Raw genomic sequence first — 26,104 nt, 5'->3', positions numbered from 1 at the left:
TCAAAGTGAGCTACTTCGCTGTCTCCATGGGCAGCAACAATCTAAACCCATATGGCACCATGATCTTGTAGGAGAACACTTTTGGAGGTATGGCCAGTGAACTGACTGTCTGTTGCCAGTAATTATGGTAGTCTGTAGTGCCATCACACCCATGACAATATTTTTCTCACCCTATGAAGTGCCACTTCCAGAGTTTTACTTTTTCTCTCCAACAAATCTTTCTTTTTGTTTCTTTTGTACATGACTCCTTGTGCATTTTATACTGTTCATACTCTTATTTTTGGTTATGACGTAACATGTCATGTGCCTTGTCATGGTGCTTCTGATATTTACATTTATTCATATATTTATATATACTGTGTATATATATATATATCTATATATATATATATATATATATATATATAAAAATACATTTATATTTAATTCAAAACTCTTCCCCACAGGAATTATCTCTTTCTTTTAATTAGATATGGTCCAGTGTTGTTTTAGTATATTTTTATATACTATTATAGTATTTTCTTATATTTTGAATTAGCATTTATTTGTATATTTTCAAATATTTTATTTGTATATAAAGTTTTAATACATTTGTTATTAGTATTTTATTTATATTTAGTTTTAACTTATTTTTACTTTATATTTTCATTCCAACAATTAAAAAAAAAATTCAACAAGTTTTTCGTCTTTTATTTTATTTCAGTTTTTTTTTTTAAAGAAACGAATAAAAAAAAAATAGTTTTACTTTTAGTTAACAATAACAACACTATGATTGCTGTGTGTTGATCTGAATACTGTCAGTATATACAGTATGTTTATGTTGCAATCTCATTTTTGCAGTGGACCTTTTTGAGATCCGGGAAGTACGACCAGGAAAAAACTCCAAAGAATTTGATCGATTCAAGGACACCAAGGATAAAAATACAGACCCCAACACATGCTTTACCATATTCTATGGCTCTCAGTTTGTTCTCAACACACTCAGTCTGGGGGGTATGTGTGCTTTTTATACACCTAACATATTCTAAGTTATAAAACCATATAAAGATAGTGTTGGCAATTTTGAACATGCTAGCAATAGCTAACTTCACAGTGCTCTCCAAAGCCACGCCTCCTTCAAAACACATGAACGCACACAGCAGCGCCTGCAAAACGTCACGAGATGAGAGATGTTAAATTACCTCATGTCTCAAAGCACATAACATTACAATAATAATGAACATAAACAACTTACAGAGCTCTAGTTGTACCACCTAGCCTAGCCTGAGTTTGGTGACTCTTGAGGGAGCCACTTCCTTTCTTTCAATATACATTTTAGATTTATTTGATATTTTGATATGTAAAAACTCCATTAAAACACATGTTGCTTACCTGAGTTAACGGATATTCCATTATTTGGCTGGTTTAGAAATGACTGTTAAAGGAAGAACTTGATGGGATCCTAAAATTGTCTGTGGAAAAGATTGTATTGTTTTTAGCGCTGATAGTATTTGCTGTTCCACAGCTGATTCAGTGGAGGATGCAGAAAAATGGCTGACAGGACTGGAGTTACTCAGACAGGAGACACTGGTGGCTCACACACCAGAGATTATAGAGAGGTACACACACACACACTTACAGAGAGTGTACCTTGTGTATATGAACCGTAACCCAAATCATATGTTTGTTTCATTCTCTGTTTTTCACTCTTACTGTAGTTGGCTGAGGAAACAGATGTACTCGGTTGATCAGACAAAGAAAAATAGGTTCTCTTCTTTCTCTTTCACCTGCTTCTCACCCACTTTCATTGCAGTTTTGTCTCGACTCTTTATCCCTCTTTAATGCTCTTTCATGTCTCTCACAGCATTACCTTGAAAGAGCTCAAGTCTCGTTTGCCACAAATGAACTTCAAAGTACCAGGTGGACGTTTTTTGAAGGACAGAATTTCGGTATGAATGATTCATTGTATACACTTCATCTTGACGGAAGTGAATGCTTTGCATCATATGGAAAACTTTTTGGCAACTGAATAGGAACATTTCCTCTCCTGATGTTTTGCAAATGATGATCTGTGTTTATCCACAAGTTTTAATATATACATTATACTACAGTATATATATATATAGTTTTTTTTTTTCAAAGACATGTTTAGTTGGCTTTGCACTAAAAGTATCAACTTCATAATTTCAGGTGGTGGGAGCAAAGAAAGAAGTCCTAGATTTTGAGCAATTTCACAAATTCTACAATCTTTTGATATTTGAAAACCAAAAGATGGTAAGAGTGCAGTTTAGTTTTGCTGAATAAAATATGCTTTTGGTGTAATTTATATATATAAATTACACCCAAAGCATATTTTATTCAGAAAAACGAAATTTATATATTTACACTACTGTTCGAAAGTTTGGGGTCGGTAAGATCATTTAAAAAAACTCTTATACTCACAAAGGCTGCATTTATTTGATCAAAATACACTCAAAACTGCAATATTGTGAAATGTTAATACAATTTGATATACTTGTTTCATGTTTTAATATTGGTTTTAATATTCCATGATGGCAAAGCTGAATTTTCAGCATCATTACTCCAGTCTTCAGAGTCACATGATCCTTCAGTAATTCTAAAATGCTGATTTAGTGCTCAGGAAACAATTATTATCAGTGTTGAAAACTATTGTGCTGCATGATATTTTTGTGATTGGCAGATGACATTTTAACCGTAAAACATATATTTTCCTTTATTTGAAATAGAAATCTTTTGTAACATTAAAAATGGCTTCACTGTCAAGACCTTACTGAATAAAAGTATAAACTTCTTTGGGGAAAAACTTTTGGACCCTTAACTTTTGAAATATAATTGATATATATATATATATATAATATGTTACATACATATGTTGAATGTTGCTTGTAATTTTGTTAGATTCTAGAGGAGTTTAAAAAGGAGTCATGTGCTTTCATCATGGGGTAAGAAACTGTCCATTATTTTGGTTGAATCAATTCTTTAAATGTGCATCATGGGGTCATGCTAATGGTCTCATTCTTATTATTTTGTATTTTTTCTCTGCAGTATCAACGATCAGCCTATTCAACTCTCCGATTTTCAAAGATTCCTTTTATATCAGCAAAGAGTAAGATTGATGTATTTGTATACTTCCTGCTCATCCACCCATGCATTCATCTAGCTATATTTATATACTGTATATACCTGTCATCTACAATATATATATATATTTCATTCAAATTCTATTTATTATGTTAAGAAAATTCTGTGAATTTATTTTGTAGGATATATGGGCCAACAATGTGAATCAAGTCAGAGAGCTGATGACTATATTTATCGATGACACCATGAGGAAGACTAATGATCCAGCCTTTACTGTTGAAGAGGTACAGTTTATAGAGATCTGTTTACTCTATGTTCATTTATATTTGCAGGTGATGTTTATAGAGCTTCTCTCTATATCTTTCTAGTTCCTCAGTTTTCTCTTCTCCAAAGAAAACTCAATTTGGGATGAGAAGTTCTCAGAGATTTGCACACTGGACATGAACAATCCTCTGTCTCACTACTGGATTAACTCTTCTCACAACACGTCAGTGCTGCTGTTCTTCATGCTCATGACACACATGCAGCTCCTCCTCGTCATGATGAAGTTCCTGTGTTACTTTATGTGTTTTGCTTTTTTCACAGATATTTGACTGGAGATCAACTGCGCAGTGAGTCCTCAACAGAAGCTTATGTGCGCTGCCTGAGGCTGGGCTGCCGCTGTATTGAGTGTCAGTGAACCATACCCTGATTTCTACATAAATACTTTTGAATTCTCTGCTAAACTAATGCAGGTCCCTTTCTGCTTCATTGTTATAGTATGCATTGATGAAGTCAGTATGATTTTCTTTTTTTCTTTTTTCAATTCAGTGGACTGCTGGAATGGTCCAGATGAACCTATTATATACCACGGCTGGACCAGAACCTCCAAGATAAAGTTTAAGGATGTGGTTAAGGCCATCAATGATCATGCTTTTGCAACATCTGAGTAAGTCATCAGCAGCACACACATTCACACATTTATTTGGTGACGTTTTCTCTGTTAGTGGGAAATGGGCGTATTTAACAAAACCTTTAAAGAAAATACCCGGGTTATAGTGTGTCCCCTATTTAAAAAAAAAAAAGCAGTTATATTTGCATAAAGACAATTAAGCCTATTTTTATAAATTATTTGCATTGTGACATTATTTGTATGACAATAAAACAAATTTCCCCCCTAAATTGCCATTACTGCTACATGAAAAAAAACTATTATTAAAATGTACATTTTAAATGTAAAGTGTTATAAAGCATGGGTAGAATTTGTTCCCTTTCAGTCAGTCACGTTTGACATTACGTCGATACTGAAATATGGTCTCACTTGGGAGCCCAATCACCATCGGGTAGTAAGAAACCTGGCCTACAACTCACTCATTTAGCTTTTTGCTTTGGAGCCGAGCGGTTGTCTTAACTCACTCTGCCATTCCTCTTTGCCAGAGAGGAGACATTCTTCCATTGGAGAAAAGTGGAGTTTAGCCCCACGATTGCACAGATAAGTGCAGCGATTCCACCCCTGGTTGCTCCAACTTTCCCAGGCCACTGCGAGCGTCTGGCTTGAGTGGAACCCTCCACCCTGAACACTCGTGGTTGGACGATTGGTTTTTTAGCACGGGGTGTGCTTCACAGCATCGTCCTGCCCTGGTACCTTTATTCCCGGAGGTGCATGTGGAGGCCATAAAGTCGTGGAAGGCACCTTTCTCTACCCGAAGCCACTTCATTCTCTCTACCCTCGATGGTGGGGCACCCGAGGGGTACGCAGAGATTCCTCAGGTGGAGTGTGGCTAGCACTGCCCAGCCTGTCTCATTGGCTCATTCGGATGATCAGACTCAGCTATTCGATTCAGTTTGCCCTGCTTGTACTGCTAGCTTTGTGCCAGATAAGACCTTTGTGGCAGGACAAGCAGGTATTGGTCCGGACGGACAACATTGCGACGGTGGCATACATCAACCAGCAGCATTCCACTTATATTCAGGGCGAGACAGCTCACGCTCCCAAGAGAATGTAGACTCCATCCCCAGGTGGTCCAGCTGATCTGGAGTCAATTCGGGGATGCACAGGTACCCTGTTTGCTTCTCCGGAATACTCCCATTGCCAGCTCTTTTACTCCCTGACCCAGGGTATCCTCAGCTGGCACACAGCTGGCCCCGCCCGGGGTTTGCGCAAGTTTCCTGCTCGCACATACACTGTGCAAGGTCAGGGAGGACGGGGAGCAGGTCTTGATGGTTGGTCTTTACTGGTCAACCCGGACTTGGTTCTCAGACCTAAAGCTCCTCATTACAGCCCTTCCCTAGCGGATGCCCCTGAGGAAGGACCTTCTTTCTCAGGGATTGGGCACCATAGGGCACCCACATCCAGATCTCTGGAAACTCCACGCAGGGCCGTGCACAGGGGGGTGGCCCGGTGGCTAGAGCCACTGCCCTTCTGCCCTCATCAGCTGAGGTGCCCCTCTCGCCCCCTCCCTAACCCTCCAGAGGATTTCCATAAAAACGTTATGTTATCGCTCCAGAATTTTCGCACGTTAAAAAATAAATACGACCTCACGTTATGTCAATCACACTTGCACACTGCCTCCGAAACTTTCGTCCGTCATAAAAAAATCGAATCGGGTAAAAATCTAATCGAACCATAGCCAGCAGTTTGAATGGAGTTTGAATGGTGTTTTGACAATTCAGAGCCAACGAATCACGAATACGAAAAAACGCAGTGTGCAATGGCCCTTAGTCTGAATTTTTTTCTGTGCGTGCACACACACACACACACACACACACAACCTGACGCGTGCAGCCCTGCACATAGACAGAGCAGCGCGCAAGGACTGAACTGAGCTCTCTTTCGCGTCTGAATGGACAAATACACACATCATTATGTCTAAATGTCCGTTTTGGAGATTATTCACTTAAACGCAGTCAGTTATGTCTTTACAGAACGTACAGTTGTGAGAATATCGGATGTGCATCAGTGCAATTGGATCTGCACACTCGGTCTTAAAGTGACAGTGCGTAATAAACCTAATGCCGTCTGTGCACTTAATATTAATCAAACAACAAAATAAAAAGAGAAAAGCATTCACTGCTCTTTAATAGCTTTAATAAGGATTAATTAGATTTAATTCAGACAAATAAATATGTCTGCTTGAAAGAATAAAGAATGATGTATGTAAGACTTTAATTTTAAGATATTATTTTATGTCACAGTGCTAAATATGTGTCTGTATTGCATGTTCAAACTTTAAAAATTATTAATATTATCAGGTTAATAGATGTTTTCTACGGGAATATATAATGGGTTTGGACATTTTAGAGAAATTCTAAATTAATGCATTACAATTTAACACTGAACCCATTCAATTTTAGTCGACTAAATCTACTGTAGATTTAGTCGACTAAAACCTTATTGTATTTCGTTGACTAAAACTAAAACAATTCAGATAACTAAAATATGACTAAAACTAAATGGCATTTTAGTCAAAAGACTATCAAAAATCAAAATTTGCTGTCAAAATTAACACTGATCTAAATGAATAGTACCTTAGTATATTAGCTAGGTTACAATGGGGCTAAAGGAACACCCTAACATTTGCTTTTCACATATGATTGCAGAAAAATATATGTTTAGAAAATATACTAGTCAAACCACGAACGCCATTCATACAGTTCAGAAGTTCATTGAACTTCATACAGTTCAGCTCACTTAGCACATCGTTCGTGGTTTGACTAGTCGAGACTGTTTTCCAAAGATGGCTCCTGTCTGTATACACGAAGTGGACTGTCTTTATAAAATATCTTCTTATTAAACGGTCTGTACACTTACAAAGTTCTCAATGCTTCGTTTTGCATGTAGGGACCCTCATTATGTTACTGTGTTAGTGTGGGGCTATTTTGAGCCTTGTTAGTGGTATTAACTAGCGATTTCTTTTTACTTATTAAATGCCCCCATTACTAGCGTTATACGCTAAACAGGTTTTAGAGATAAAACTCTTTACATTCGATTATCATGAAAACAAATCTCAGAGAACGGTTGACTAGGTACCAATGTTTTATTAGACCAAAGGTTCATTTTGCGCCGGAGTTCTCCTTTAAGTGGCATTCCACCTGCAGTGGTGGACACCATCACTTAAGCCAGAGCCCCCTCTACCAGGCTAGCTTATGCCTTGAAATCAAAAAGTCTGTTTGTTGGTTGGTGTTCTTCCCGTCAGGAAGACCCCTGTAAATGCCCAATCAGCTCTGTGCTTTCCTTCATACAAGAGAGGTTGGGGCGAAGGCTGTCTCTCCCTCCACATTGAAAGTGCACGTTGCTGCTATTGCGGTACATCACGATGCAGTGGATGGAAGGTCTTCGGGAAAGCATAACCTGATCATCAGTTTCCTGAGAGGTGCCAGAAGACTCCTAAATCCTCCTCGGCCACGCCTCATCCCCTCTTGGAACCTCTCTCTAGTACTTACAACTCTGCAGAGAGCACCCTTTGAGTCGCTAGAGTCAGTCAAGCTTAAGATCCTGTCCCTTAAGACAGCGCTCCTGACCAAACTCATGTCCATCAAGAGAGTGGGGGATTTTCGGTCAGCGAAACGTGCCTGGAATTTGGCCCGGCTGACTCTCAAGTAATCCTGAGGCCCCGGCCTTGGATATGTGCCCACCACTTTTCAGGACCAGATAGTGAACTTGCAAGTGCTGCCCCTGTAGTCGGCAGACCCTGCCCTCACGTTGCTCTGCCCCGTTCGTGCCCTGTGGATTTATGCGGACCGCATGCAGAGCTTCTCTTTTACCTGGGCGTTAACGCACGGCGCCTTTTTAGCAGACATCTGCAGAGCTGCGGGCTAGACGACACCAAATACCTTTGCAAGATTTTACAATCTCCGGGTGGAGCCAGTTTCTTCCTGTGTGTTGACAGTATAATTGGTAAGTGGCGGGAAAACTGGCTCAGAGTCCCACTTGCAGCTTCATTCACCCTCGGTGAAGGAGTATGAACGCTTATTTTTCTCTCCAGATGAGTACCCCAGCTGGCAAACCCTAGTTTGAGGTTCCTCCAACACCCTTGGCAGTCAGACTTGGCAGAGGAGTCTAAATCCATGCCCAGTACTTCTGTGCATGCCACCTTGGTCAGTTCCTGTACTGTGCTAGGTGCCCATATGTAGTGATCCCACTCGGGTAATCCCATAAGTGTATTTTTCCACGGTAAAGTTTCCCTGTTGGTAAACCCGTGTCTTTCCCTTGACAGTGTCTGCTCTGTCACACCTCTCCATTTTTAGTAGTTCCATCCCTTTCCAGGTAGGACCTACCACAGTTTTCTTCCTTATGTAGTACTGCCCTATAGGTCCATATGTGTATTTCCCTATGTTACCTCCCAACAGGCAGGATGTGGCCTCCATATCCTCCCTTTCCATCTGGACTTGGCACAGTTCCCCAGTGTTATACAACCAGCCGTGGCTGAATAGGGTAAAGTAGAAAGGAACAGCAGCTATCAACCTTCCCTTTGTAGAATTCTGTCCTTCCGTCCCACCAGGTAGTGGGGTCTGTTCGATTTACATGGGTGCAGGGGTCAGTGGTTGTGGCGCTTTCCATAGGAACCCCAAACGTCATTATCGTCATAATGTCAAACGTGACCAAAAGGGAACATCTTGGTTACTCTTGTAACCCTCTTTCCCTGAAGAAGGGAGCAGATACATTACTTCCCTTCTGCCACAACCCTCTACTTTCTGCTGAATGACAGGATCAAATCTCGGCTCCTCAGCACATACTTGAATGAGTGAGTTTCTGGTCAGCTTATTTACCCATATGTCCAGGGGAGTGGCTTGGCATGCAAATTATTACCCGAAAGGTGATTGGGCTTCCAGGTGAGACCCCATACGTTAGTATCGACGTAACGTCTCCATTCCCTCCTTCAGGAAACAAGGGTTAAAAGAGAAACAGAGACGTTGTACCACCTTTAATTTTTTCTCATCTAAATTTTTATTTTAATAATAAACAAATTTGAATACTAAATTTGAATACTGTTTTACTAAAGTAATAGGAATCTGATGAGATTACCATTGATAATATTTGGAATTAACAAAAATTCAAAAGTAAAACTTCTTGAATCATTAATTAAGAATTTTTTTGGGAAATGTTCCTATTTTTTATTTATTTTTTGGATCCCCATTAGCTTCCACAATGTGGTTGCTAGTCTTCCTGGGGCCCATAAAAGTACTTAGTACTTAGTATTTAGAATGATAATACTTTCACAATGCACACAATTCATTGTCTTCATGCCAAATATATATATAATCTAAAAAGGTAATATATATATATATATATATATATCAGATTAAATATGACCTCTACATTTTTCTTCAACTTTCATCTACTGCTTATGTTATATTTGTAGGAGTATTTTTTTTATGATAATAATTAAAAATTTAATTATTTCACACAGTTTTTGTTTTTTTGGAAATGCACAGCATTTATGAAGAATGATTATGAATGGGTATACTCTTTGCAGGTATCCTGTGGTGCTGTCCATAGAAGAACACTGTGACATCAAGCAACAGAAAATGATGGCTCAGGTGTTCAAAGATGTTTTCCAGGACAAGCTTCTGATGGAGCCACTGGAACCAGAAGCAGAACAACTGCCATCACCAACCCAACTAAAGGGCAAGATCATCCTCAAGGTAGAAAAGCTTCACTGGAAAATCCTCCATCCTTTCAGGTTACAATGCAATACCAAGCCACATAATCAATGTTTTGCTACTAACCTTTTCATACAGCACAAGAAACTGAATCTTGATGGGTCTTTTGGCAAAAAGGATCTACGAAAAGGAGATAAGCAGGGAGAGCTCTTCATCTGGGATCCAATAGATGAGGTACCAAAATCCAGTTAACATCATCATGGGCTTGTATGGTTGTTTCATCTTATTTCAGTTGCCTTAATTGATTATGAGTGTAATTTCTGTGTGACTGTGTCCGTGTGCAGAGATGGTACAAGCACTACTGTGTGATCGAGAACAAGACATTGTATTATGCTGAGGAGAATGAACTAGAGGACGATGCTGGAAAGGTAAATCACTGAGACTCAATTACAGAATGAGATTCACTTTAAAATCAAGGAAATAAACTGTAATTCAAATGTATAACTTATCCTCAGTCGTCCCAGGGAGGTACAGAGCTTCATCAGTCAGAGCCCTGGTTTCACGGGCGGATGTCAGAGGGCAGACAGACTGCTGAGAGACTGCTGCAAGAATATTGTGCAGATTCGGGTGGAGTTGACGGAACGTTTTTGGTGCGGGAGAGCGACACCTTCGTCAATGATTGCACCCTCTCATTCTGGTAATGTAGGCCTGTTCTCATTCTCTTCAAAGAGGGAGGAAAGATGGGTTTTTTTATTCCCTATTTTCTCTTTATTTTATTTATTGTCTTTAATTTAGTCTTTACAAATGGAAGAAATAGGGAAAATGCAGCATATGCAGTTGATACGGGTCATTCCTACTATGCAGTACATTTTCATGTCCCATCATAATGTTAGATAAAATACTAGATAAAATATTAATCTGGCAGTTGTTTAAGACTGAAATCAGAATCATATTATTTATAACATTATATAACATTTATTTTAGCACAGTTTCACAATTAAGTGAACGTGGTAAAATGTTTTATTTTAATTTTGATACTTTAGTTTATCTATGTGGCATTATCCTGACATTATCACACAGGAAGTGACAATATTTTGTGGGGCAAAACAACAACACATACATCATTAAATTACAGCAATATTTTTGATGATGTCAATGATTTTTTGTTTAAAAAAAAAAAGATTCCATCCTTTGATAAATTTACAGAAATCAGTATGATAATGTCAACATTTCAAAGATGGATAAAAATGTCGATTAAAGGTAGCCTAGATCCCAGCCGAACTTAGCCCCGACCACAACATTTGAGGATGGGAAGTTCAGTCTGGACTTGATCTGTTTTGAAGCATGTATGCCCGAACCAAAGCTGTTTGGACCAATCAAATTGTCAGGGCGGGCTTTATACGATGATGGGCAGATGATCAATAGTAACGTAATCATCCACGTCACCAAAGAGAGTGCTTGGGTTGAATTCGTTTACAACAAAGAATGGCTGCCGCTGGAGAATTTAGATGTGTAGATTCAGCCATCGCGTCTGGTATAGAAGATCTAGACAGCGCATTCATTTGAAAGGGGTCATATAATAGTACATGCACTTTTACAAGTTGATTGTACTGAAATGTGTGTTGGCAGTGCCTGTACACAACCATCATATAATGATAAAAATCCATCCAGTGTTTTTGTTTTAATCTCCTTATATGTTTTCCTCTGTCTCAAATCAAGCCGTTCGACCGTGTGACGTCACACGGTCGGACGCCCCTCCCACGATTGTTGATTGACAGCATCGTTTCAACACAGACCCGCCCTCGCTCGTGAGAGCTGTCAATCATAGTCTGCGCGGACCGGCGCGGTCATTGTTGATATGCTGGAGCACTGTCTATGAGCAGAATGGCATCTAAGCGATTGTGGTGTTCTGTTCTTGGGTGTAATAACGAACACAGCAGTCATTTTAATGTTCCTAAATCCGAACCGCTGAAGACGCAGTGGCTGAGTTTGTTTTCGAAGGAAAAATTCCCCACGAGCAACGTCAATGCTCTCATGTTTGCGCGAATCATTTCTCAGCAGACTGCTTTATAAACGAGGGTCAGTATAAAGCTGGTTTTGCTAAGAAGCTGTTCATGAAAAAATAATCGGTACCAGCTATTCGTGTTCCTGCTGCACCTCTAGAACAACTGAAGTGAGTGTAACGTTTTATTAAACTTTATATTAATATTTATATTAATCTTTGCAAATCGCTACCTGCACGCTTCACAATGAATGCGTCTAAGGTTTACACTTAGGGTACATTACGGCATGTTTTCTATGTATGATGTTCTCAATATAATTCATAATCCCACGTTTATACTGAACAACGCGTTATGGTTATTGTGTTATTGTGTTACAAACGATGTACACACAGAACAGAGAGGCGGGGTGAGCAAAGCTCATTATCATTTAAAGGCATATGCACTGAAACGGCGTGCTGAAAACAGAGCTGTTTTTGACCAGGTAAAATAAGTGTTTTCTTACAATACTAATAAGAATTTTTAATTAAAGTATATTACAAACTTTTAATTTAGACCCTAAAGAATCATACTAGCTTGTACAAAAATGGCATTATATGACCCCTTTAAAAGAGGAACAGAAAACTGCGATCAAGGCATTTGTCGATCGTAAAGATGTTTTTGCCATCCTTCCTACGGGATTCGGTCTATCCAATTGAGTGCAGAGGCATTTTTTTCCTGGTTCGGTTGTAACACGCCCCATAATCACAGCCGAATGGAGCAGTATCAGACTCACATTCTGACTAGAATCTGAGTATGACAACATCAGGCTAGATAAAAGGGATAGTTCATCCAAAAATGAAAATTCTGTCATCATTTACTCGCCCTCAAGTTATTCCAAACCTTTATTAATTTCTTTCTTCTGCTGAACAGTGAACACAAAAGAAGATATTTTGAAGAATGTCAATAACCAGACAGTTGATGGACCCCATTGACTTTTTTTTCCTACATACTATGTTTGGTTACCGACATTATTCAAAATATCTTCTTTTGTGTTCATTAGAAGAAAGAAATTCATACAGGTTTGCAACAACTTGAGGGTGGGTGGGTAAATTACTGTATGACAGAATTTACAGTTTTGGGTGAACTATCCTTTTAACTTTAAGTTGACACCTTCTTGTTAGCTAATTCACAATACATACCTTTTTTAATTTCATTTATGCTAATTTAAATAAGTCATGTATTACAAGTCATTTATATTTGTATTGATATTGTACTCAAACTACAGTACTAAACTCAACACAATACAAATACAATATCAATTGTAATCAATACAATACAAATACAATCAATCAGTTTGAGCATGTTCTAATGGCATAATGTTTTTCATAATGACATCATCCTCCAGGAAGTTACTCTCAATGTCTCACTGACCAATGGCTAACTTCAGCACTTTGTTCATCCAGTTTTCGTTTACATTGTGTAAATGATTCATAATTAATACATTTATGTGCCTGATGTTGACCAAAGTATATTTCTGAAAGAAATACCCTTTTATAGAAATACTTCCATTACAATGCATATGGTGCTGCATAACAAGAATGACCCATATTATTCATATATAAATTACTTTTTTCCTTTGGTCATAATTATACAGAAATGCACTTTTTGCTAAATAAATTCACTGTGTGGTCTTTGCAGGCGCAGTGGACGAGTTCAGCATTGTCGAATCCGTTCCTGCATAGATGGAGGTCACACTGTCTATTTCCTCACAGAAAACCTGCATTTCCCCAGTGTGTATGTACTCATCCAGTATTACAGGGAAAACCTGCTCCGCTGTCAAGATTTCTACCTGCGCCTCACCGAACCTGTGCCTCGACCAGACCAGCACCTGCATGAAGGGTTAGTCGATACTTGATGTGCACAAACAACTTCATGGTGTTTACCACATCCCGGCCAGCAGGGCTGTAGAAGACCACGTGGTCAGGCTTGCAGCTTCTCCTAACGCTCACTACAAAATGCAGGCACACCGTAGATATGAAGCTGTGGTTTTTTTGTCTTCAGATGGTTTTACAGTAACTTGAGTCGAGGTGAGGCGGAGGACTATCTCATGAGGATCCCTCGAGATGGAGCCTTCCTCATCAGACAGAGAGAAGATTCAGACTCTTACGCCATCACCTTCAGGTGCTGCTTTGTTTTCCTTCTCTTCATTAGCATTGGTTTTTAAGATTGTTTTTCAAAACACGTAACCCCTAGTATTAGACTCAAATACTTATTTTGTCCATCCATTCACATCCCATCATGTGGAGAGATTTGTTTATAGATGCTGTATGTATATATACTGTATATAAATTCATGTCATTTTATTAAACCAATTAATAGATTTCAGTTACTGATTTAAATACATTATTTAAAAACAACTAATCATTTAATACAATTATTAAAAAATAATAAAATAAAATAAATGTTTCAACAAACTTTTTTGATACTTTATTGGGTCACCACTTGATTTCCAATACGAGTCCTGAAGCAAAATGTGCTGTTACTTTTCTAAGTGGTTTTCAAACAGACAAAAACAAAAAATCCCATAGACTTGGTTTAGTGTGGATCATGGGATGCTTCATGAACCAATTATAATTTAAATTATTTATCATTTATTATTTAAAAACAAGTATTTTAAACCGTTGAAGTAATTATTACTCACCCTCATGTTGTTCCAACCCCGTAAGACTTCCTTTCATCTTCGGAACACAAATTAAGATATTTTTGATGAAATCTAAGAGCTGGCTCACTCCTTCATAGGCTGCAAGGTAATTGATATCTGCCAGCCCAGAAAAGTTAGTAAAGACATCGTTAAAATAGTCCAAGTGATTACAGTGGCTCAACCTTTAGTTTATCAAGCGACGAGAATACTTTTTGTGCGCAAACCCCCCCAAAAATAACGACTTTATTCAAACATCTCTTCTCTTCCATGTCATTCTCCTAAGCTGTTGACGTAGTGTAACAGCGCAGCGCTTCTGGGTTGTACGTCAGAACGTAGACTTACTATTGGCCCGACGCTGGTCATGTGTGTGATGCGTGTGATGCTGGACAATAGTGAGCCTACGTTCTGACGTACAACCCAGAAGCGCTGAGAGCTCACAGAGGCCCACACAGAAGAAAATGAATTGTTGAATAAAGTCGTTATTTTTGTTTGTTTTTCGCACAAAAAGTATTCTTGTCGCTTGATAAACTTAAGGTTGAGCCACTGTAATCACTTGGACTATTTTAACAATGTCTTTACTAACTTTTCTGGGCTGGCAGATGAAATTACCTTGCAGCCTATAAGGAGTGAGCCAGCTCTCAGTTTTCATAAAAAAATATCTAAATTTGTGTTCCGAAGATGAACGAAAGTCTTACGGGGTTGGAACAACATGAGGGTGAGTAATTACTGACAGAATTTTGACTTCTCTTGACTGAATCACTTTTGTAACTCTATACTATATAACTATAATACGAATACATATATATTTTATGCACACAGTGAAGACTATTCTGTGTTTTTTATACATTTGATTACTAAAAAAAAACAATAATAATTTGTCACTGCATAATAATGACCAGTGAATTTATGTCGGATATTAATGTTCTTATGTGTGTTTTTATTGGGAGATTTGTGGATACAGCAATTCATTTAGATTTGTACGGAAATATTCTTTTCTAAATTAACTGTAATTGTTTTAAAAAAATCAAGATATCCCAGAAGCTCAGTTCATCCAATTCATAGCCTCAAAACTGGGGCAAAAGACCCACAGTAGCACGTTGTTGTTGGTGTTTATATTATTTAGTTAAATAATTGTTGTAATTCATTGTGGGTTTTATTTGCTGAAACAGAGGTGAAGGGATGGTGAAGCACTGCCGGATACACAAAGATGGATCTATGTACGTGCTGGGCACCTCTAGTGAGTTTGAGAGTCTGGTGGAATTGGTCGACTATTTCCGAAAGAAAGCGTTATATCGGAAGATCAAACTCCGCTACCCAGTCACACCAGAACTAGTTGAGCGCTTCAGTTCGGTAAGAAAAAATATTGTTTCTTTTGGAATAGAAAATACTTTTTGGTTACTTTATTTTAAGGTGACTGTGTTACAGTGTAAATATAATATTTAACTACATGTACTTACTATTGGGTAAGGTTTAGGGTTTGGTTTAGGATTAGTTGCATGTAATTTTGCAGAATTTATAGTTATTACTATAGTAACTACATGTAACGTGTAACGAGGACACTGTAAAATAAAGTGTTACCCACGTTTTATACAGCCCCATACTGCGGACTGTGCTGAACACTGTGCAGGGATTGTACAACAGTTTTTCTTTGAGTGCATTGTCTGCATACACTCTTCAAAGTGAACAAGGGCATGTGCACCTCTTCCTTTGCTACGGCCACAGTTTGCATGTTACACTTGCATCCTTTTATCTGTAGTAGCTCTTTTGGTTTCTTCTCCTTTTTCCAATCAAAGTTCAGACCAAAAGTTCTGATTTAGTTGAACAAGTATAATATGCACTAAGTCTTTTTTCACTTCTTGAGGATATGCTAATGTTTTCCCCCTCTTCTCGTGGCTGGTGTAATACACGTGCATTTTTTTTTAACATTTATAATTTTTTTTACTGTTACTTTTGATCAATTTAATGCGACCTTGCTGAATGGTTTTCTGTGATCAATCACAATCATGTTCATTCTTAATATAATATAATATAATATAATATAATATAATATAATATAATATAATATAATATAATATAATATAATAATATTATGGAAGCTTGTTTCTGCCATGGAATAAAAAACATTGAAAGATAATTGTGACTTTTTATCTCACAATTCTGACTTTTTTTCTCACGATAAGAACGCTTGCTATAAAGTCGAGTTATAAAGTTGCGTGATATAAACTCGCAATTGTGTGTTATATTGTCAGAATTGCGAGATATAAACTGTTAATAACTGATATAAACCTTCCTTTTCTGTAAGAATTGCAACAATTTCAACTTTATATCACGGAATTCTGACTTTATAACATGCAATTGCCAACTTTATATCGCGCAATTCTGACATAACTATTCGCAATTGTGACTTTATATCACGCAATTCTGAGAAAAAAGTAAGAATTGTGAGATAAAAAAATTACCTTTTTTATTCCATTGCAGAAACAAACTTCCATTTATTTATATATGTGTATATATATACCAATTATTTGATTTCAATCATTTAGTTAAATATTCAGTTTAGTTAAAAAATATATATTTATTTTTTAAATACATTAATTACAACAAATTACAACATTAAAACAAATATTTATTTACATTAAATGTATTGCTCATTTAATTAAATAAGTTACAAATAATTATTTTTTCAAATAAATGTTTCAATAAATATTTGAGTCACCACTTGCTTTCCAATACAGGTGCTGAAGCAAAATCAGTTGCGAACCACTGATCGAGCACACAGACTAATCAGACATATTATATCAAATGTGTAGATTATAGATTTTGCTTGGGTTAAGTCTAATGTGCAGGAAAAAATGTCTAAGAAATGCTTTATGTCTTTCTTTTCAGATAACCAAAACTGCTTCACTTTATGATTCTAAACAGTATGTGGAGGCCAACGAGATAGAGCCATCTCTGGTAAGCACTTTGAAGAGCAAACACAGCTCCTGCATGTTAGTATGCACAAGAGGTCATCTCCTGTGGGCTGGGGAGGAAGTGGTGGTGCTGGCTATCTCTTTCTCTCACATAGGAAACTGATCGTCTCGAAAGAGGAAATGCAGCCTGCGATGTCATGTTTAGCCATAAATGCTTCATGTTTCTAGTTCGATGTAATTCACAAATTCTCTTTAAAGAGAATTTATTTTAGCCTTCACACTCTTTGAACCACTGAGGGGATGTGTGGGTTAACTCAGTGCATTTGCAGATCCGTATAGCAAGATTGAACTTATTTTGTTGCGTTGCAGCCCCAGAGCACAGTGAGGGCCCTCTATGACTACAGGGCCATGCGGCCGGATGAACTCTCCTTTTCCAAGGGCTCTTTGATCCATAATGTGACTAAGGAGGCAAATGGATGGTGAGATGATTTGTATATTATGTCGATAAAAGCAATAAATGCTCTATTTAGCATTGCAAAAAAGCTGTGGCAGTGCCATGATGCAGTGAAGGTATACAATAATAAATACCATGAAAATTTGATAAATACCATGGTACTAAATGATTACCACATACATGTACCACAGCATTTACACAATACTCCAAGGTACATTCGAAAGTTTGGGGTCGGTAAGATGTGTTTTTAAGATTTTTAAGAATCTCTAATGCTCAACCCAAGACTACATTTATTGATCAAAAGTGGTAGAAACAGTAATATTGTTTTCTATTTACATGTTAAAACCCATGGTACTTTTATTTTAGTGTAGCTTTGTGGCACATAGATGCATTATTCCCTTTTTCTGCCAGAAAAAGATTATCATATCACTCTCTGTGCCTCTATCAGGTGTTTTAAAAACCACAGGGTGATTTGAAGCGCTTACATTTTGATAAGTTCCCCAACATTTAATTTCCTCGTTTATCTGCTGATGCCTACAGGTGGAAAGGAGACTTTGGTGGGAAAGTGCAGCACTATTTCCCTTCAAATTATGTAGAAGAAGTGGCCAATACATCTGATGCCAATTACCAGGTAAAGCATATTAAAAATGTGGATATTTAACTAAACGAATATGCCCATGGTGCTAGTTAGTATAGTATTTTGCATGCTTATTTGCTTACATACATAGAGAAACATCTACATCCGATACTCTGAACATCAACATTAGATGTTCTCTTTCAGCCTGAAGAGGAAAATCCATTAGGTGACTTATGCAAAGGGGTAGTGGACATCTCAAAGTGTACTGTTGGTAAGATGATTTATCTTCAGGGCCACTTAACAACTGTACAGTATATGGCTTTGTTATGCTCAGACCTATTTTGCACTCATTTCTTCATTTCCAGTTCGCTCAGCCAAACATGGCAAACCTGTGGTGGTGACGTTGCAGGATAAGGAAAATAAAGAGAACATGATGCCATTTGATTTGGCCACCGAGACCACTGAGGAGCTGTACGAGTGGTACCAGGTGGCCTGGGACATCACACAGAGAGAAGAAAACCGAGAGTTCGAGGTCTGTCTCAGTCACTTAGACTCACACACTCAAGTTTGGATCTTAATACGTCTCCTAAATAGGGCAAACCGGGGCTAGTTGTCACACGGGGAGAGCTGTCACAAGGTTTTGAGTCACTCATTCTATAAATATAGGGTAAGTCGTTTCAAGCCAGACAGATTTAGGGGGTGTTTAAATGCTAGGTGTAGCCCAAGAGAGAACATTTAATCTAAAGCATTCTAAGTATCTAGTCAAGTATTTAAAGCTGCAGTCCGTAGCTTTTTTTGGGGTTAAAAATGATCCAAAATACATATTTGAGAAAATACATAACCAGCCAGTGTTTAATGCTATCTGCTTGCCGTAGCTCGATTCAAAACGTTAAGCTTGTAATAATGTTTTTAATTCCAGTGGTACTGGTGGATTTCCGCGGGAGATTCGAGCATGTCATTGCATCATTACGTCACATCTGTACACATAAAGGAGTCTCGGCTAGTCGGCTATATTGCGTGTGAGGATGTTGGAGGTGGAGATTTATAGCCTTTTCTCACAGCACTTGATATAATTAAACTTATCAATTTGATGGCGGATCCAGAAAGGTTCAAATGACAATCACCAGTGACAACAGATTCACCTGTTGTAAAATGCAAAAGACTTTGTTTGGACTTCGGAGTGGCTACAGAAAAAAGAGACTGCAACCGGCTCATGCGAAAACAAGGATACATATCGGAAGGACAATACATGTAGTCACGCAATGCTAAATTGAAGACAAAGTATAATTTGCACGGTTTTGCGTGATGATAAGCGAATATTAGATTTAATCAGCGCGATTTACTGCAATGTCAGAACCAGAAAAAAAGTGGATGTTACTTACTTGTTCAGATGACATTTTCCGGTGAAAATTCTTATGTTGGTCATACTTCCAAAAAGAATAATCTGTGATTGTGAATGCCAGTATCCATATCGGCGCGGTGACTGACAGCCTCACACTCTCCTCAAACATTGTGTTCATCCGTGCTGTGCCATGTCGAGGGTGTTGAAGTACAACTCACGTAAAGTAGATAATTCCGCGAATGACTGCAATTGCAGATTTCGAACAGAGATGGCGACAAAGAGGAAAAACTGCAGACTGCAGCTTTAAAGTATAATGTTGGGCTAGAGTTTATGAATGTTTACAATAATTTCCCATTGCAGAAAATAAAACAGAGGGAGGTCGAGAGCAAAGAAGAGGTGGCCAGCGAGATGTCTGAACTGGTTGTTTACTGCCAGCCTCGCAGTAAAGACAAGGACCGCTTTGGTACAGCGAATTAAATAAATATGCATTTATACATATTTACACAAATATGAATACATATACACTACCATTCAAATGTTTGGGGTCAGTATTTTTTTTATATGAAATGAACTTTTATTCAGCAAGTATTCATTAAATTAATCAAAAGTGGCAGTGAAGACATTTATTATGTTACAAAAGTTTATTTCAAATAAAGCTTTCTATCCATCAAAAAAATCCTGAAAAAAAATGTTTCACTGTTCCACAAAAATATTAAGCAGCACAACTGTTTTTAACATTGATAATAATGAGAAATGTTTCTTGAGCACCAAATCAGCATATTAGAATGATTTCTGAAGGATCATGTGACACTGAAGACTGGAGTAAGTCTCTTTGCCATCACAGGAATATATTACATCTTAAAATATATTAAAATAGAAAACAGTTATATTAAACTGTAATAATATTTTACAATATTACTGTTTTACTGATTAGACAAATGCAGCTTTGGTGAGCGACATAGCAGACCAGAATAAAAAATATTTACCGACCCCAAACATATATTAACTGTGTATTAACAATGCGATTACCTTTCCCTTTCAGATAATTATACCTACAAAGAGGTTCGCTCCTTTGTAGAAACTAAGGTTCCTTCCAGAAACAAGTCGACTCAATTTATGCTGTATAACCGCAAGTCGCTGAGCCGTATCTACCCTAAGGGCCAGAGGGTGGATTCCTCCAACTATGATCCGTATCCACTATGGATGCTCGGCTGTCACATGGTGGCACTCAACTTTCAAACTGCTGGTAAGATGAAGTGTGAAGTTGATCAGGTCTGTAATACATGGAGAAAACTATATGTTAACAATCTGGTCATGTACTGTTTTCTGTTCCGCCATTTTTTTGTTACTACCTGTTTTTATATGTTTTAATGTTTTGTATGGTGCATGCTATGTTGTGGTCAACAAAGTTTTAAGGATGTCCTGCCTCTCAGACTGTAAAACTAGTTTACCTACCTACGGGTACCAATAAAGTAACCTAACCTAACCTAACCTAACTCATCGCAATAGCAGTTGTTTGGCTAACGTATGACCCCACTTTAAGTATACGACCTGTGACTGACTGGCCATTTTGGGCTTTAATAACATTCAATTTATTCGTTTATCAATGCTTTTGCCAGCATAATGGTGTAGTTATGCCATGTATCTACCAGCAGGGGCAATAAAACTACTCCACACAAATCAACCAACCCTTGACCTCTTGTGTAAAATAGTAAACAAGGAAGAGAGGAAATTACTCAATGAAAGGTTTTATTGAAATTCTAGTTAAAGTTTAAATAAATGTTTGCATAAATGGGTAGAGTATTAGACGGAAGCAGGGAACATGGAAAATAATGTAAGAATAGTGCGAAGGTTAAACAACTATTTGGTAACATTTTACAATAAGGTCTCTTTTGTTAACATTAGTTAACATGAACTAACAACGAGCAATTAATTTTTGTTAATCCTAGTAAAAATCAAATCGTTCATTGTTCATGTTAGTTTACAAATGTTAACAAATACAAGTTTGGATTTTAAACATATATTAGTAAATGTTGAAATTACAATTGACTAAGATTAATAAATGCTGTAGTAATTTTGTTCATTATTAGTTCATGTTAAACATACAGTATAAACCTTAATGTAAAGTGTTACCTATTATTTAAAGATAAAAATGTGAAATAAAGGAAACAAAATGGGCTCAGACTGTGAGTCTAAGCACAGGAACACATCTACAGAGAAAAATACAACCTTTTTTTAGTCATTCAATCAATAAAGAGCATATTCAGTAAAACAGCGTTTGCTTCTCTCCTCAGATAAGTACATTCAGCTGAACAGCGCTCTCTTCAGTCTGAATGGAGGCACAGGATATGTGCTGCAACCTGAGATGATGCGCAGAGACTCCTATGACCCTCATCAGGAGAAGAAGAATGTCAGATATACTCTCACCATTAGGGTAAGACATGATCTTCATTCAAACAGAATAAAATTAATTTAGTCCGAGTCAGATGAACTGAACAAGAACGCTTTCATTTTAAAAAAAGAAATTGAAAAGATTCTTGTTTTTGTTTTTTTGATGCTCAGGTGATAGGAGCACGACATCTTCCCAAACCAGGGCGAAGCATTGCCAGTCCCTTTGTGGAGATTGAACTGTGTGGCCAAACAGAAGACAACAAAGTCAAGACTACCGTTTGCCGTAAGAAGCAGTCACTGAGATATCACTGAGATACTTTTATAGTTTTTATTCATATTTTGAATTGTTTTACCTTTGCATTTTAGATTTAAAGTTTTAGTCATTTTGTTGTGTGTTTTTGTCGCTTATATTAGTTTTTGTTTTAAATATGTGAATAAGTATGAAATTATTTTCATACTCATTCTTATGTATTTTCTAACTAGAATCTACGTGAACTGCTAACGTGCTAAGCTTTGTATATATATTATGTATATGTATACAGTATGTGTGTGTTTAATTTTTTAGTAAAATTATTATAGAAATACATTATTATTATGTTTTATTATTATTTGTGGACTGCCCTGTAAGAGTGCACCAGAAGTATTTGTTTTATCTATAATTTTATTTTATTTTAAATATGTCCACAGATGACAATGGACTGAACCCTTTATGGCTCGGGCCGAACTGCCAGTCTTCAGAGACATTTACTTTCAACGTGTATGACCCAGACCTCACTTTTCTACGTTTTGTGGTCTTTGAGGAGGACATGTTCTCTGACCCCAATTTCCTGGCCCAGGCTACGTTCCCTGTGAAAGGTGTTCGCTCTGGTAAGTCTGTCAACAACATTGCCAGATTAGTTTTTGGTAACGCTTCCTTTTACAGTCCCAGGGCTGCCAACTCTCACGCATTCAGCGTGAGACTCACGCAATTGAGCCAATTCTCACGCTCTCACGCCACACCCCCGATTTCTCACGCTGAGGTGTCAACCCGGTCGGTCAAATGCCTGAAAGATAAGTTTATCTAGATCTACCAGTTGAGCCATTCGTGATCGACTAGTTTTACCGCAAATTAGTTAAAATATCCTGTAATCTATAGCGAGCGAGCGTGCATGCGAGACAGATGTGTTGAGCTCCTAACCGCGCACGCGCACGACGGCAGAGAGGTAAGCGAGCTTGCGTGTCTTTCGCAACACAACCCAGTGGACAGTTACACTGTATTGAGACAGTTGAGAAATAATAATATTTTTACAGTTTTCAACAATAATTGTCATTGTTGAACCCTTGCTCTTATTATGTTTCTGATTTCTCAGTTTTGTCATTATTTTAGCAAATCATTTATTTTATATGTTTTGAGACAGTTTGTTTTAAGAAGTTTCAAAGAGTTAGTAAAAGAGTAAAGTAAAAGTTTAAACTTTTTTATTTAAGTAGGCATCTATTTTTTATTAAGTAGGCCTATTTATTTTGTATTAATACATAACCTTACTGTATTCATTCATAATGTATCATTATTGCGTGACATTTGTGTCAATAATCGTCAAGCACAGGGGACTTCGCGTAGTGGGAGGGGGCCCCCAAATCAAATTCTGCTTAGGGCCCCCAAAAGGCTCGGACCGGCTCTGGAGACCAGACAGACAGTGTGAGTTTTTTGTGACAATTGTGAGGGAAATAGCCTACACAATTTATTCTCATAAACTGTGTAGTCAGCCGTTCTCCCTCCCATCTGCACCGTGTGAATTGTGAACGCAGGCAGATCAGTGAGTTATAGGGGGCTCCTTGTCTCCATCCAGTTTAGGCTGGTAACTAATAGGCCTGTTAGATAGTTTATATAAAATTAAGTTAGCATTAGCAGAGTTGTTTGTTTTGCAGCACTGAGCAGTTATTTTACATAACTTTATCATAAAAAACAGTACAAAAGCATTTCCAGATGACAAATATCTGGACATGCCTAGTAGTTAATGTTAATTATTGTTTTCTAAGAACAGAATGTCAATTAAAATGTTAAATGTAAAATTAAATGTAATGTAAATCTCCCAAGAAATTCTGTACAGATACCAAATACGTTGACAATCAATATATACTTAATACACTTCTGCTAATGCAAGGATTTTGTGTTTGTATTTTTCCCCACACCAAGCCACGCCCCTAAATAAGCCCCTCCTCCATAACCCAAGCCCCGCCCCCCAAAATCTCACTCTAAGCTGAACTCAAAAGTTGGCAGCCCTGAGTTCTGTTACCCATGTACATACTATGTACTTATAATAGTAATTAATTACAGTTACTGGGTAATAACTAGGTACTAACCCTGAACCTACCCCTAACCCATGTACTTACCTTATATTAGCCAGTACTTTCTAGGTAAGTACACTGTAAGTACACGTGAGTACTGTACTGCAAAAGGAAGCGTTACCACATTGTGCAAATGAATACAGGTTTAAGTTTGAGTACAAAAACTGAGCTCGATGCTTTCACAGGGTACAGATCAGTCCCTTTAAAGAATGGATTTAGTGAAAACCTGGAGCTGGCAACTCTATTGGTGTATGTTGATATTCAGCAGGTGGAGGTAAGAAACATCTACATTTTTACAAAAGAATTAGGTACTTTTGTTGATGATATAGTATATCTAATTTTGCTTTAATGAGAATACTCTGTTAGTGTAATGGAAATCCCCTGTCTGACTTGTTTCTTCAGAAAGTACAGGAAGAACTCTACTCCTCCTCGAAACAGTTGCAAAAGAAGCAGGCGGAGTTGAGCAAAGACTTCTGCCTCTATGACACTCACTCCAACCTGCAGCGTGCCGCGACTCCTAATCGCCGCGAGGACTATTCGCAGGAGTTCACTTACTCGGAAAAAAAGTGAGTGTACGAAATTGCGTGAGTGAATTTAAAGACAACCTCACACCCTCTGTGAGGAGGATATTCATATCTGTCTATCTTTGTCCATACAGGTTAAATAAACAACAGCAAAAAATAAACAACAGCAAGTTCTACTCATGAGGAAAACAAGAAGTCTAGTTCCCTCCCGGCCTGGTTCAAATGTTCTTAAGGGTCTCTTCCTCTACATTCTGCTGCTCTATAACTACTAAGTTCCCTAAACAGGCTGCAAAGACAGGAAGTTGCAGCCATCTCACTTTTAAGGTCACACTGGAATAAATCAAAAAGTGAATTTGAGCAATACTCATCAGTAAATGAGAAGATGTTTGACCGAAGCTGTAAGACTGTGGGCATAAAAACTGCATGAAGGATTTTTGTGTGTGTGGTAAATGTGAAACTGTTAATCTACTACCTATCGGTTTGTAACATTTCATTTGTAGCTGTATTAAACTCTTCCTTACTGTCTTAAAAATTTAAATAACATGACATGGTAGGTTTCTTTCTTGTTTTTAATATGGATATTGGTAGAGGAAGTTTTATCATGTGGTTGGATATGTAAAGGTCAATTCATACTGCACTGACTGACACCGACCGACGCGGACAATCACCTGACCAGATTACAGTATGCCACTTCTCAGACATTCCACAACCTGACAAACTGGTATTGAACGTTCAATCTGTAAAAACAAGTGCCGACCATTGTAAAAAGCTGCCGACAGGGGAAACACTGATCTGAAGTGTCAGTTGCCGTTGGTCGCTGTTTGCCGGTAGGCTACAGTGTGAATTGGCCTTAAAGGTATTGGAGGTAGGAATTTTATAAAAAACTTTTTTCCAAATTTGTTTAAACTTTCTGTATATATCAATGCATAATTAAAATGTAAGTACTCTGATAAAAAGAGTATAAAAATCGAGTGACTCTAGACCGTTTAATCTGCACCACTAAACACAGCTCATTATTTCCATCCGGGACGAAACAAAGGATTGGCTTAGGCAACTGTCACTCTCTCGCAACCATGGCAACCACCCTTTTGCCACACAGGACCTGCCCACTTGCGCGTACCCGTTTGATTTGAGGAATGGGCTCTATGCACGGCGGTATTTCCGGTGAAGGTCAAAGGATGCTGGATTACTTCCACCGATCGCAGAGTCCAATGCTATACCGAGAATTTATAT

General features: G+C 37.8%; 1 protein-coding gene across 2 annotated transcripts in view; it reads left to right on the top strand.

Annotated features, from left to right (window-relative positions):
- plcg2 (phospholipase C, gamma 2) overlaps positions 1-25,274 on the top strand; it is a 29,136-nt gene extending 3,862 nt beyond the window's left edge. The window contains exons 3-33 of one of the 2 annotated variants that reach the window (XM_056261295.1): positions 841-993; positions 1,505-1,598; positions 1,698-1,745; positions 1,844-1,928; positions 2,170-2,253; positions 2,899-2,942; positions 3,046-3,106; positions 3,264-3,365; positions 3,450-3,568; positions 3,667-3,752; positions 3,892-4,009; positions 9,537-9,705; positions 9,802-9,897; positions 10,008-10,091; positions 10,188-10,360; positions 13,344-13,544; positions 13,707-13,826; positions 15,516-15,696; positions 17,233-17,301; positions 17,628-17,737; positions 18,253-18,343; positions 18,494-18,560; positions 18,655-18,821; positions 19,992-20,094; positions 20,674-20,877; positions 21,926-22,065; positions 22,194-22,305; positions 22,710-22,889; positions 24,533-24,621; positions 24,750-24,913; positions 25,006-25,274. In XM_056261295.1, coding sequence (XP_056117270.1) covers positions 841-993; positions 1,505-1,598; positions 1,698-1,745; positions 1,844-1,928; positions 2,170-2,253; positions 2,899-2,942; positions 3,046-3,106; positions 3,264-3,365; positions 3,450-3,568; positions 3,667-3,752; positions 3,892-4,009; positions 9,537-9,705; positions 9,802-9,897; positions 10,008-10,091; positions 10,188-10,360; positions 13,344-13,544; positions 13,707-13,826; positions 15,516-15,696; positions 17,233-17,301; positions 17,628-17,737; positions 18,253-18,343; positions 18,494-18,560; positions 18,655-18,821; positions 19,992-20,094; positions 20,674-20,877; positions 21,926-22,065; positions 22,194-22,305; positions 22,710-22,889; positions 24,533-24,621; positions 24,750-24,913; positions 25,006-25,054 — 3,563 coding nt within the window. In that variant the 3' untranslated portion in view covers positions 25,055-25,274. Of the gene's footprint in view, positions 1-840; positions 994-1,504; positions 1,599-1,697; positions 1,746-1,843; positions 1,929-2,169; positions 2,254-2,898; positions 2,943-3,045; positions 3,107-3,263; positions 3,366-3,449; positions 3,569-3,666; positions 3,753-3,891; positions 4,010-9,536; positions 9,706-9,801; positions 9,898-10,007; positions 10,092-10,178; positions 10,361-13,343; positions 13,545-13,706; positions 13,827-15,515; positions 15,697-17,232; positions 17,302-17,627; positions 17,738-18,252; positions 18,344-18,493; positions 18,561-18,654; positions 18,822-19,991; positions 20,095-20,673; positions 20,878-21,925; positions 22,066-22,193; positions 22,306-22,709; positions 22,890-24,532; positions 24,622-24,749; positions 24,914-25,005 lie in introns of both variants that reach the window. The other variant, XM_056261294.1, reaches the window with a different exon arrangement.
- Positions 25,275-26,104: the final 830 nt, after the last annotated feature.

This window comes from Rhinichthys klamathensis, unplaced genomic scaffold, assembly GCF_029890125.1.
Source record: "Rhinichthys klamathensis goyatoka isolate OS25496 unplaced genomic scaffold, OSU_Roscu_1.1 h1tg000181l_1, whole genome shotgun sequence".
NCBI lineage: Eukaryota > Metazoa > Chordata > Actinopteri > Cypriniformes > Leuciscidae > Rhinichthys > Rhinichthys klamathensis.
The sequence above is the reverse complement of the archived record's forward strand: the minus strand, read 5'-3'. Positions and strand labels throughout refer to the sequence as shown.